Below are 12,337 nucleotides of genomic sequence, written 5' to 3' on the forward strand. Positions count from 1 at the left end.
CCTCTGAGCATGTGCTATAAGCCCAGGAATTGCTGAACCATTTGTGGAACCAAGCACACAAGTTTGTTTCTGGTTTCCCCCAAAGTGTTCCTTTTTAACAACCCAGTTTGCTAATAATAATAATAATAATAATAATAATAATAATAATAATAATAATAGGGAGGCTTTTTTGTTCTTGCTTTTTAAAAGACAATTGGGAGACAGAATCCCTTTGCCAATGTACTGCAAGTTTCCCAGAGTTGTATGAATGGTTGAGGGTCTATGTATTATCTACCTGCTCTAGACCACATACTGGCAATAATGTTTCTCGAAGGTTTATAGAAATCAATGTTACTAGCAGTCGTAGGACCTGGAGGCTGATCTAGCAGAGATGGACGAGGGGCCACTGCTCCTAAATCTGACAGGTAAACCTTTATTAACAGGTGAAGTAGACAAAACTTGAAAGTTGAAAAAGGTGTTAGTTTGTTAGAAGTTAAAAATCCCAAGGCTGGATTCTTGCTGCTGGCAAACAGAATAAGTAGGAAGGTGGGTCTGGGGTCTCTTCCAGAGCCTTGAAAGGGGAATGCATCCCAAATAAGGATGTACTCTGTGAGGAAATTGCTGATCTACTTTCTGCCCACCTCCTCCAGCTCCATATTTAAGGACATTTCTCTCTGCACCCTGGCAAATAGGCTTTTTGTTAAAAGTTAACGTGTTTGCGGCAGTTAGGTTGGCCCTGGCCCATGAAATCCCCTTTCTGCTCCATTATTCGGATAGCATGCAAATCCAAAACTTCCAAACCTTCCACCAGGGTGTGCCTGGTGTTTATTGTTTAATCAAGTGTGTCCTTATCCTCACAGGTAACTGATTACCAGTAACAGAGGAAGCTGTATAGCAGAGCTGCACACTTTAGAAATGCACGTTCTCTCCTGAGTCCATTTGGTCTGAAACGCATAGGGCTGGCAGTGTTTGTACAGGCCCCTTCTGTGCTTTTAGCAGCAGCCTTGTGCGCAGAAATGTAGCAAAGGAATCTTTTCTGGCAAGCTGTGCAATGCAGTAGAGCCAGGTTTTGTTTTTTTAAAAGGGGAGGGGAGCCCACATTGCTTTTGTGAAAGTGTTATATGCAGAGAGGGTGGGTTGCTAAACATCTGTGTTCCCGCACCCACACCCCTGTGAGCGATAAGCGCAAATCTTGGGCGTTTGGGAGCAAAGTTCAGCATTGGATTTCTGACAGGCGCAGGCAGTGGCTGGGTCTAGATCAAGCCAGAAGCCCCACAACTTGACAGCAGAGTGTGACAGCTTGGACCACTGGATTGCTGTCTCCTAACTCCAGCAGAGACATCTGGGCGCTTTGGGGGTGGGCGGGCAGAAAGACGGCCGAACAGCAGACTTTGGCAGCAGACTCTTCCCAGCTATAATATTGTGGGCAGAAAGAAGGGCTGGGACCTGAGTTTCTTGAAGTTGCTAGGAGTGACCTGCCTTCGCCATGGCTTCCTCCACACACTTTGAGGACCTCGTTACGGATTTCTCCTGCCCTGTATGCCTGGAGTGGTTCTGGGAGCCGGTTGCCCTCCCTTGCGGCCACCTCTACTGCCAGGCCTGCATCGAGGCAGCGTGGGGAGTCCCTGGCAGCAAGCCCATCTGTCCTCAGTGCCGGGAGCAGTTTCCAGAGAGGAGGTACACGCTGTGCAAGCTCCTGGGGACCTTGATTCACCGAATCGGCGGCATGAGAGCTGGGGAGGTCGAGGAAGGTCGACGCACTGAGCCCAGAGAATCTGCTCCGCGCCAGAATGGCACGCTGACCTCTGTCCAGGAGACTACAAAGCTGTACAAGGTGCGGGGGGAAGAGTCCAGGCAGAGCCCCCTGTGTCCTGTTCCCAGATTGCTAGTAATAGTGATGAATGGGGTGTGTGAGAGCACAGTGGGTGGGAACGGGGAGTCTGGAGAAAGGCTGGCAGCTTTTCTATGGCTGGCTGGCTGAATTAGCATTATTAAGGGATCTCAAAGTGACCTATGCCAGCTCGCTGAGTGACCTTGGGCCAGTCACAGGCTCTCAGCCTAACCTACCTAACAGGGTTGTTGTAGACAGCGGGGGGAGCCATGTATGCTACCTTGAGCTCCTTGGAGGAAAAGGTAGGATGTAAATGCTATTATTATTATTATTATCAAATAATGGAGACATTCCCATGCATTTAACAGTACTCCAGCAGCTGGTTTGTTAACCATTCCCTGCTCCCTTGAATGGAGAAATGTTCGAGTGTTTTATAGCAAGCGCTGAGTTTCCTTTGGATAAGGCAGCACTGGAAACCTCTATTCCCTCCCACACCCCTAATTTGCACCTTTATTGGAATTATATTAAAATGTTTGATTGCTTGTGCATTTGCCATATAAATTTAGCAAATAAATAAGACAGAAAACAGATGAGCAACACCTGTCCCAATTGGCAGCAAACTAGGAAGAACTACACAAATAATATCATTATTCCATGCAAGGAATCTAGTTACAGCTTGACTTCTCTATTGCCTTTGTAAGAGATGTTAGTGTTATGTATTAAGATATTTAACAGTTTGCTTACAAACATACAAGCAGAGCAGAGTGGAATCAAGGCCCCCACCAGGTTAGTAGGCAATCCACTTGCTATACAGTGGTACCTCGGGTTAAGGACTTAATTCGTTCTGGAGGTCCGTTCTTAACCTGAAACTGTTCTTAACCTGAAGCACTACTTTAGCTAACGGGGCCTCCTGCTGCCGCCGCACGATTTCTGTTCTCATCCTGAAGCAAAGTTCTTAACCCGAGGTAATATGTCTGGGTTAGCGGAGTCTGTAACCTGAAGCGTCTGTAACCCGAGGTACCACTGTATCTGCATTAGATATCCTTCAAAGGGTGACTTTTTATTCAGCTAGTGAATAGTTCCTCCTGTCTGCCTAAATTAAAATGGCAAAATACCCTCCCAGTTGTCTCTATTGCTCCCCAAAGTGACACATGTTGGATTCCAAAAGCAGGAGCCATCAAGGGACACCCAGCCCTTTTGTGAAGACCTTAATTGCTCATTGGAGTTTATATCACACAGAACCATTGGAATAGGTCCATGCGATTGGAGACAGTCAAGTTCATGGCAAGCAGGTGACATTTTTCCTGGTGTGGACAATTTCTGAATGGTCAGGTTACTGTTAAATGTGCATTTACTTTGTGCTGTGTGTGTGTGTGTGTGTGTGTGTGTGTGTGTGAGAGAGAGAGAGAGAGAGAGAGAGAGAGAGAGAGAGAGAGAGCGCTTGCTCTCTCCGGCTATTTTTAATTTCCACTTGCCATCTTGAATAGGAGGAGCTGTCTCTGGCTATTTTGCGGATGGAATCTAACCTGACCAAACTTGTCCTGCTTACGAGGGAGGAAGAAGAGAAGCTCCAGAACCATCAGGTGAAGATGACTGGGGCGGTGAGGAGACATTTAATGAGGGCAATAAGCTTATATATCTTGGAGGGAAATATGCTTAGATCTCTCTCTGGTTGCTAGGCAGTTTTGCTGAGTCTGGATGACCACATCTCCACCGAATACAAGCATCTCCATCGCTTCCTCTACGCTCACGAGAAAGCGTGCAAGGCGAGGCTGGAGGAGGAAGGGGCACAGGTTCTTCGGGAGGAGGAGGAGAGACTGAGAGCACTGAGGGAGTCTTGCCAGCTGGGCCAGGAGCTGCTGTTGGAAGCCGGGGGTCACCTGCAGCTACAAGACTCTGCAAGCTTCCTAGCGGTAAGGAGAAAACAGGCTTCCATGGAGATTCTATGGCTGGAGCTGTTGTAAGAAAAACTGCTCCCTTTCCCTTATGGGGTATTCCGGAGCCCCTATAGAGTCCTTAAGTGGGTTCCCCATCAGTAAGAGAAAACAGAGGCCAACCAGAGTATACTGAGAAGCAAAGCAGCTAGTAAGCCTGATCTTTATTAAACTCTTGCAACAGGGTCCTCACTCACCACACGCAGGAGGGAGGAGAACCTTGAACAATGGTGCACAAGCCCTTATATAGACTTTTGAAATTGCCACCCTGTAGCCCAAGACATCATACATCACAGAAGGAGGCGGTCTACAGCAGAAATCCTGTCTGCCGGGATACCTGATAATGGTCACTGATTTCATTACCTGCTCAGTCTGCTCATTCTTTTGTGGTCGTTAATGCTTTAGTTCCTGAATCCAGGTCACAGGCTCACCCTATTCATACACAAATGCACCCTTAAGACAGGATTTGCAAGCAAAAATACAATGGGAAGGCTTTCCCCATTTGCCTCCCTTGCTGCAGAGGAATATTTGAGGCCATTGGGTGAGTCAAAATGGCTTCAGGATTGCTCTCCCGTACTATTTCAGACACGTGGTTCATATATTTAGATATGTGTGCATTTATGAATACTTATCCTATATTTGAGACCTTAAAATTCTAATAACACCGCCCTCCATCAAAAAAATCTCAGGGCAGTTCACAGAATAACTGTGCTGGTTCTTGGGGGTGATTCTGAAGTTGGTGGGGATTCTGTTTTGATGACGTTTGGCCTCACTGATGACCTTGCGGGTGATACTATGATTGCGAGATGGATGAGGAAGAGCATTTAAGCAGGCAGTTTGTTGCTACTTGTATAAAATAGCAAAACCAGGAACTCCCGGCTCTAGTAGGTCAAAATTATTAAAATTTAAAATCTCCTTGCTATTGTTCTAAACATGTGTTTCCCCTTTGTCCCCCTCCCATGCACAGGGAATACATTCTCTCCTGAACAGGTGAGTGAACCAAAATGAAAAGAGTAATTTCTTATTCATAAAGAAACACCCCTATTTTTATTTTAGTTATTAACATCTGCTTGTATGTGTGTGGTTGTTTTCCCTCCCACCTGGCTAAGGGTGAAGCAACAACAAGCCACACCAACGCTTCCTCTTATGCGCCCCATGCTGCAGACCCTTGGCCAGTTCAAGGGGCCTCTACAGTGTGCCGCTTGGAGGGAAATGAAATCTGCACTCGGCATAGGTAAAGGTGATGTTTGGGAGAACTCAAAAAGCGTCCTTGTTGCCTTTTCTGAGTGGACCGCATGAACAAATCTTGACTCAGACTGATTGTATTCCTTCTCCACTGGGACTTCTTCTTCTTCTTCTTCTTCTTCTTCTTCTTCTTCTTCTTCTTCTTCTTCTTCTTCACTACTCGTAGCCAAGTAAAATTGTCTTCCATGAGCACGGTCTTAACAGTGAGTCTGTAAGTGACAGTGGAGGCCAATTCTGGATCCACACGTCCTTCCAAAGTGAGGACATAGGTTTCTGGATGGGAGTTGATCATGGTGAGGGTTTGCCAAGCGTGCCTTCCTCTTAGCACGTTTCTCCCTTTCATCCTGAGTTTGAGCGTCTTCAGAGCCCATGACGTCTTTAGTAAAGGCTGTTCTCTAATTGGAGCACTCGCAAGCCAGTGTTTCCTAGTTGTCAGTGTTTATACTACATTTTTTTAAAAGATTTGCCTTGAGAGTATTTGAACCTCTTTTGTTGACCACCAGCATTACGCTTTCCATTTTTAAGTTCAGAATAGAGTAGTTGCTTTGGAAGACGATCATCAGGCATCTGTACAACATGACCAGTCCAATGAAGTTGATGTTGAAGAATCATTGCTTCAGCACTGGTGATATACAGTACAGTGGTACCTTGGGTTACAGACGCTTCAGGTTACAGACGCTTCAGGTTACAGACTCTGCTAACCAAGAAATAGTACCTCAGGTTAAGAACTTTGCTTCAGGATGAGCACAGAAATCACGCTATGGCGGCACAGCCTCTGGAACGAATTAAGTACTTAACCCGAGGTACCACTGTATTTACTTCTTTCAGTACACTGGCATTAGTTCCCTTGAGTAGGGCAGACTCTCTCAGCAGTGGATTGCTAGCCAGTTCCTAATGTGGGACATCTGGCTGCTACTGGTTCCTGACAATAGTGAAAACAGGAAGCTCCTTTTACCATGGGTCAATCTAGCTCAGTATTGTGCAATGCCTACGCCAGGGGAGGGGAACCTGTGGCCCACCTGACGTTGCCAAACTACAGCTCTCGCTATCCCTGTGCCTTGGTCATGCTCACTGGGGCTGGGGAGTTGTAGTTCAGCAACATCTGAAAGGAGCCCCAGGTTTCTTACCCCAGGTCTACACTGACGGGCAGCGTCTTTCCAGGGGTTCAGGCAGGGATTTCCTTTCCCTTTGTATTTGGAGATGCCAGGAATTGAATGTGGTACAGTCATACCTCATGTTACGTTTGCTTCAGGTTGCGCGTTTTCAGGTTGCGTCCTGCGGCGACCCGGAAGTACCGGAAAGGGTTACTTCTGGGTTTCACCGCTCGTGCATGCGCAGATGCACAAAATGACATCACGCGCATGCGCAGAAGCAGCGAGTCGTGACACGCGCAGATGTGGGTTGCGTTCTTTTCAGGTTGCGAACGGGCCTCCGGAATGGATCCCGTTCGCAACCAGAGGTATCACTGTATTTATTTATTTTTTGCACACCAAACCTGTGCCCCACCGCTGACTGCTTCCCAAAGGATTTTTGCAGAGGTGCTGGACTAGGTGGGCTTTTTGATCTTGCAAGGCACTCATCTTGTGTTCTAAGCAAGAGATTGACACAGATTAGTTCTTCTTAACAGTTAAGAGATCTTGAGTACCTATGTATTTACTGTTCAGCCCACCTGTAGCAGCTGGCATCTGTGGGCTCGCTCAGCTTGGCTGGGGATTCTGTGGGTCATGCAGAAGGCGAGAGGGAATGACTAAGAGTGCTCCGCAGTGAGTCAGGGAGCAGTGAAAGGACACCCAGGTGCTGATGCTGAGAAAACAGATAATGAAGGATTCTGCATTCAACAGGATCTTTGTGATTAGGTGATGACCTGACCTAGGAAGAGCTGTGTATACCAAGCCAATTAAAAGATCAGGCCAGGAGCTAATAAGGCTCAGGGATGACCTAACAGAACGGTAGAGGAAAAAGATGAGTCAGGTACAGATCATGAGTAATGGATTTATGATTTATGTTAAGGCCAGGGGAGGACACCCACCTGCCACCACCCCCCCCCCGTCTGGCTCCGTCTAGCAGATTTGGAATGAAATGTCTCAACAACAGATGTTTTAAATTACTTTCCTTTGACCCCCCCCCCCAAGTGCTCAGAAATATCCATCAAAATCTTCAGTCACTTGAAAACTAGGAAGTGGAATAAAAAATTAACACCAGGGAGTTATCGAGTACTTTTTGCAAATTTACAAAGAACAAAACAAGCTTTCTTGGATTTGCTGAAAACCCTTTCAGCACTTCCTTCTCGAATGACCTAACAGTGATTTTCCAGTGATTATTTCCACTTTTAGTTGAATATTTTTGTGTATTTACTTGATTGAGGGGGGCAGGCCCCTCTGGTTATGCTCATGAGGAATGCGTGTTGAGCTCTTAACTCACTGAATGCAGCGATTTTGGGTGTGCCGTTTGTATTAGTGCTGGCTCATGAAACGTCTAGTATTTAGAGCAAGGCTGGGGAACCACCATGTGTTGCCTAACTCTTGTCATCTCAGACTATTAAGTTTATACCTTCCTTATACATTAAGCCAGGCATCCCCAACCTTCGGCCCTCCAGATGTTTTGGACTACAATTCCCATCATCCCTGACCACTGGTCCTGTTAGCTAGGGATCATGGGAGTTGTAGGCCAAAACATCTGGAGGGCCGCAGGTTGGGGGTGCCTGCATTAAGCTATAGTCCCAGAGGATCCTTGTGGTCCCTGGATGTCTTACTTCAGAGTAGATCTACTTAACACTGACCACTGTTCATGTTGGCTGGTGCTGAGGGAGCCAACAGCACTTGGGAGGTCACAGGTTCCCTAACTGTGATTCAGATGGTAGGAACCATTCCCAAGACTCGAAAGACCCTTCCCTACAGATCATATGGGGGGCTAAGATTGGTAGAAGGGGCCCTCTGGGTTGTCCCACCACCCTCAGAAACTCAGTGGGGTGGTGGCCAAGGAACTGGCATTCTCCGGTGCAGCTCCTAAATTGTGGAAGTCCCTCCCCACAATTGCAGCTGGTACCTTCATTACACAACTTTTGGAGAATGCTGAAGCTGCACCCCATATATTATTAGCCCCCCCCCCATTTCTGTGGCTTTAAGTTGTTTCAGACTGTTTTTACTATTGTATTTTAATTGTTGTAACCTACCCTGGGTACTTAGGGTGAAAAGTGGGTAATAAATTATAGGAATAATAATCATCATCAGTTGCGAGCTTGTAGCTTGTATAAGTCTTCAGTCTCAGAAGGGAGCTGCATTTTTATTTTTCCAGTTCATCAGTATCAGTCTTGCCACGGACAAATTCAGCGATATTTGGAATTCATTCTTACAAATACTGTACAAATACTTCCTGCTGCCAATCAGAAGCTGCAATTTGGTTTTCAAACGTTTTGGAAGTCAAATGGAATTCTGGAACAGATTCCGTTCAACTTCCAAAGTATGACTGTATACAGTTTTGGGTTTCCCCCTCCCCCTTTTACTTTCCTTTCTACAAGGGTTCTGTTTCTGTTTTTCTTTCTTTTTCTCTTTTATTTATGTCTCATCATGTTTAGTGCACATATAATTATATACTTATTGAACTTTAAATAAAGATGTTTATAAAATAAATATTATAATCCTCCTCCTCATCATCATCAGGTTGCTATGAAATGCAAGGACAACTTGATTTTAAAATTTGCTTTCTTCCTTCCTCCCCCCCTCCCACCATTTTGCAGACTTCCCCCGGATAACCCTGGACCCTGAAACAGCACACCCGTGTCTTGTCCTATCAGATGACTACACTTGTGTCCGGGACGGAAACCTGCGCCAGGAAGTCCCAGACACACCCATGCGGTTCAACTACTGTGTAGCCGTGTTGGGTTGCCAGAGTTTCTCCTTGGGGAAGCACTATTGGGAAGTAGAAGTTGGCAACAAGCTCTCTTGGACCTTAGGCCTGGTTAGCGTTTCTATCAACCGCAAAGGGAAAATCGCTGCCTCCCCTGGTAGTGGATACTGGGTAATCCGGCTGCGAAATGGCGTGGAGCTAATGGCCAAGGACGACCCACCTCAAAGGCTGTGCCCCACATCCTTCCCCAAGAGAGTTGGGGTTTATCTGGACTATAACGGGGGCCTGGTGTCTTTCTGTGATGCTTCTACCATGGCCCACCTTTACACTTTTGCGAGTTCTAGGTTCAAAGGGAGGTTGTTCCCCTATTTTTGCCCTGGGCTGTACAATTCAGGGAAAAATGCAACCCCCTTAAAAATATGCCATCTTCCACTATGGTAGAGGAAAAAGAACATCTCCTGTTCTGTTTTTCTTTTCTCAACTCACACCTGCTTCTGCAAGGACAATGCCCTGGACATATCGTAAGCAGAAGGTTCTTTAAACTCCCATTGTACAAATAATATTTTTGTATTTATTTTAAAGGGAAAACTCCTCCCAAGGCAATTAAAATGCACACAGCGCAACAACAATAAAATAATTAAAAGCCAAAACCCAAAACAAACCCCAAAACACCCAGCCCACAACATGCCACAGCTATAACAAGACTATAAGCAACTCAAGAAAAAGCAGACAAGAACAGATGGATCTACAAGGCATTCCTAGAGAATCTCCTTCAGTGAAAATAGTAGTGTCTCTTATTTATTCATCTGCAGAAAAGGGTAAGCCCCTGGAGATTGCTGCTATGTTTAAAGAGCTACACAGGAAAACCCAATATAGGTAAAGACTGCAGTAAAATACAGGTTTATCCCCCAACTATCAATGCAGTCAGTAGCGGGGACTGTCACAAAGTCCATTTGAAAGAGGCACAAGAACAAAGTTTGGAGTGGAATCACGGAGGAGAAGGCGTCTTTCTCCTGAACTGTGCCTGCCACCTCTAAGAAGCAACGTGCTTTTAAAATGGTACTTCTCAGACTTTATGAACTTGGGATTTGAATCCCCCTCCCCAACCCATCTCTTAGCAAGGAAGCGCAGAGAAGCCTCAGCAAAGGCAGTATAGATGCATGTGAGGCATTTGCTCTTTGTGAGGAATGTGTGGGTTGAGGCAATAACCCAACACACTGGCATTAGGAAAGGACCAGAACAGGCAAGCTTGACTCTGGGTGTGTTATTGTCCCAGGCAATTTGCCTCTCAGTGGCCTCTTCTAGGAAACTTACCCAGTTGTTGGGGTTCTTGGGCCCCAGCAGCTGCTGAGGGATTCCATGAACTGGTTCTGGCCTTAGACTTTAAGCTGCAGTGTATTCTAAGTGCTCAATAAATAAACTTTTGCTCTATGTAAAAGTGTCTTAGGACTGAAATCCTGTTTTGAGGCATGTGGGGGGGTCTATGCAGATACAAGTCTGTTATGATGGTTGGTCCAGGGATCAGATAGGGCATATTCACTCGTGTTTTGCAAATGGCTCGCCAACTGCATTTCCCTTTTTTGTGCAAGATGACAGCAAATTTCCCAGGGTAGATGCAGTGCTTTTTTTCTGTGGACACACACGGGGACGCATACCCCTAAACATTTTGTGAATCTTTGTACTTTTGTCCATTTACTGTATTCATTTTCCCCAAATTGAACCAAAAAAATTGTGATTTTCTTGAGTCAAGATAAGAGTACCCCTAAACATTTTTTAAAGAAAAAAAGCACTGGGTAGGTCCATCTGTAACATCTATTGCCACAGCATCCTTTGGATGAGAGACCACTGGAGACTTATGATGCCACAGTATTTTTGCTTTCATATATGAGCCAAGCATATTGGAAGAAAGGCACCTTTGGCAGAATGCTGGTCTCCAGAGTGCACCTAGGGCAGCTGGAGGAAGGCTGCAATCTCAGTTCCAGCAATAAAACACCACCAACTCTCTGTCTCTCCTTCTATCCCTTCTACCTGCTGTCTTTCACATACATGTCTGCCAAGAAAGTGAATTGCTCAGTATGCAGTCTGAGCTCCCTTCCAGATGTTGCTTTTATTGAGTGATCGTCATAATTTGTGCTCAATATGTTGTTGGTTATGCATGACCACGCTTTTAATACCATTTGCGCCTGAAAGTTTTGAGCCAGTCCTACTGCTTAGTTTAAAATATTATATTTCTTCACACCACAAATGTTTCGGGGTGTTGTGTATGTTGTTTTTTGTGTGTCCTGCCATAACGCAAGAGTGTCTATAGAGCTGGATGTGCTTATGTAGTGGCAGTAGGCAGAAAGGGTCTCTCGTCTTCGTTACTGCTCACTTTTTACACACTCCCAATACTGAGTTCTGGACTGAATCACAACAATTGTTTGGTTTTTTTAATTGCAAGACTCCTGCACTATTAAAAACTCATGAAAGGCAGAGATTTGGATAGCTTGGGTTTCTTTAATCAACTTATTTTCTGAATGTCTACCCAGCAAGCATTCAGCACAGATGCTGTCTCAGGGCGCTAAGCAACAAGATTAAAAACTTGCAAACTAACCATCCCATCACCTGTTGAATCCTTGCCTCAAATGCATCTGCTAAATGCATCACACCTCTGTCAGGAAGAAACAAACGAGACAGACAGACAAACTGTGGGCTGAATCCTGGTGCAAATGTAGCCCTCTTCTGGAGGAATGGTCAGTCACCGTTTTAAATCCGAAATGCAATCTGGGGCAGGAAGAGTTAAAGGAATCATAGAGGAACTGATTTTTGTTGCTGCCAGCTTTCTCCCCAGCGAGGAATTTGGGGGAAGATAATAACAGATGGACTTCTTCCTGTTTCAAGCTCGATTTCGCCCCCTCCCCTTCCCACCTAGTGACACATAAGAGGTTTGGGGGCTCCGAGGGAAGATTCCTCATGCAACAAAGGAGAGCGAACTGCAGCCACACTCGGGGGGCGCGTTGGGTGAGTCAGAGGCGCAAAAATAATTGCAGGGGGAAAAGGCAGAGGGCAGAAGTTTCGTATAAGGGAAGTGGGGACCGAATGCTTTGAAGAAATCAGAGATTTGGTTCATTTCCTCTTAGAGTTTTCTCCTTTTTTTGTAATTACAATGGATTTCTGATTTCATCGTTCCTTTTCAATCCCGTCCTTTCCTTCATTCCTCATCTAATGTTTAAGGAGAGTATCAACCCTGCACGTTTTCTACAGAAAACACCTGCATTTCCCACAGGGCAAACATAATATGTGGACATCTTGTCTGTATGCACATGTATCTTTCTATAAACACCTGCTGGAAGAGACTCTGGCTCCCATCATCTTCCCCAAATAGGCACACATGGGCAATTAAAGGTTTTGTGGGCACTTGTACATTTTGTCCATGTTTTTGCAGCAGGAAAGGTCTTCTCCCATTCTGGATTCTGCATACTGAAGTTTGCATTCTGTCTCTCAAAATTCCTTTTACCACATG

The 12,337-nt window shown here is 45.6% G+C and overlaps 1 protein-coding gene across 2 annotated transcripts; it reads left to right on the forward strand.

Annotated features, from left to right (window-relative positions):
- Window positions 1-561: 561 nt before the first annotated feature.
- Window positions 562-10,450, forward strand: LOC128400641 (nuclear factor 7, brain-like). Of its 2 annotated transcripts, XM_053362982.1 has the most exons (6): window positions 568-1,813; window positions 3,298-3,393; window positions 3,490-3,723; window positions 4,712-4,734; window positions 4,854-4,978; window positions 8,726-10,450. In XM_053362982.1, exons 1-6 carry the CDS (start codon window positions 1,466-1,468, stop codon window positions 9,274-9,276), a joined length of 1,377 nt encoding a protein of 458 aa, XP_053218957.1. In that variant the 5' UTR covers window positions 568-1,465; the 3' UTR covers window positions 9,277-10,450. The 2 variants fall into 2 exon arrangements, with proteins under 2 accessions (XP_053218958.1, XP_053218957.1); XM_053362983.1 differs by lacking the exon at window positions 4,854-4,978 and having other exon boundaries at window positions 562-1,813; window positions 8,726-8,863.
- Window positions 10,451-12,337: the final 1,887 nt, after the last annotated feature.

Source organism: Podarcis raffonei, chromosome 13 (genome assembly GCF_027172205.1).
Source record: "Podarcis raffonei isolate rPodRaf1 chromosome 13, rPodRaf1.pri, whole genome shotgun sequence".
NCBI lineage: Eukaryota > Metazoa > Chordata > Lepidosauria > Squamata > Lacertidae > Podarcis > Podarcis raffonei.

Coding starts and splice junctions, on each gene's coding strand:
- LOC128400641 (XM_053362982.1), top strand. CDS start 1,466: ATGGCTTCCTCCACACACTTTGAGGACCTCGTTACGGATTTCTCCTGC. Junction 1,814..3,297: donor AGACTACAAAGCTGTACAAG/GTGCGGGGGGAA, acceptor CATCTTGAATAG/GAGGAGCTGTCTCTGGCTAT. Junction 4,735..4,853: donor ATACATTCTCTCCTGAACAG/GTGAGTGAACCA, acceptor CACCTGGCTAAG/GGTGAAGCAACAACAAGCCA.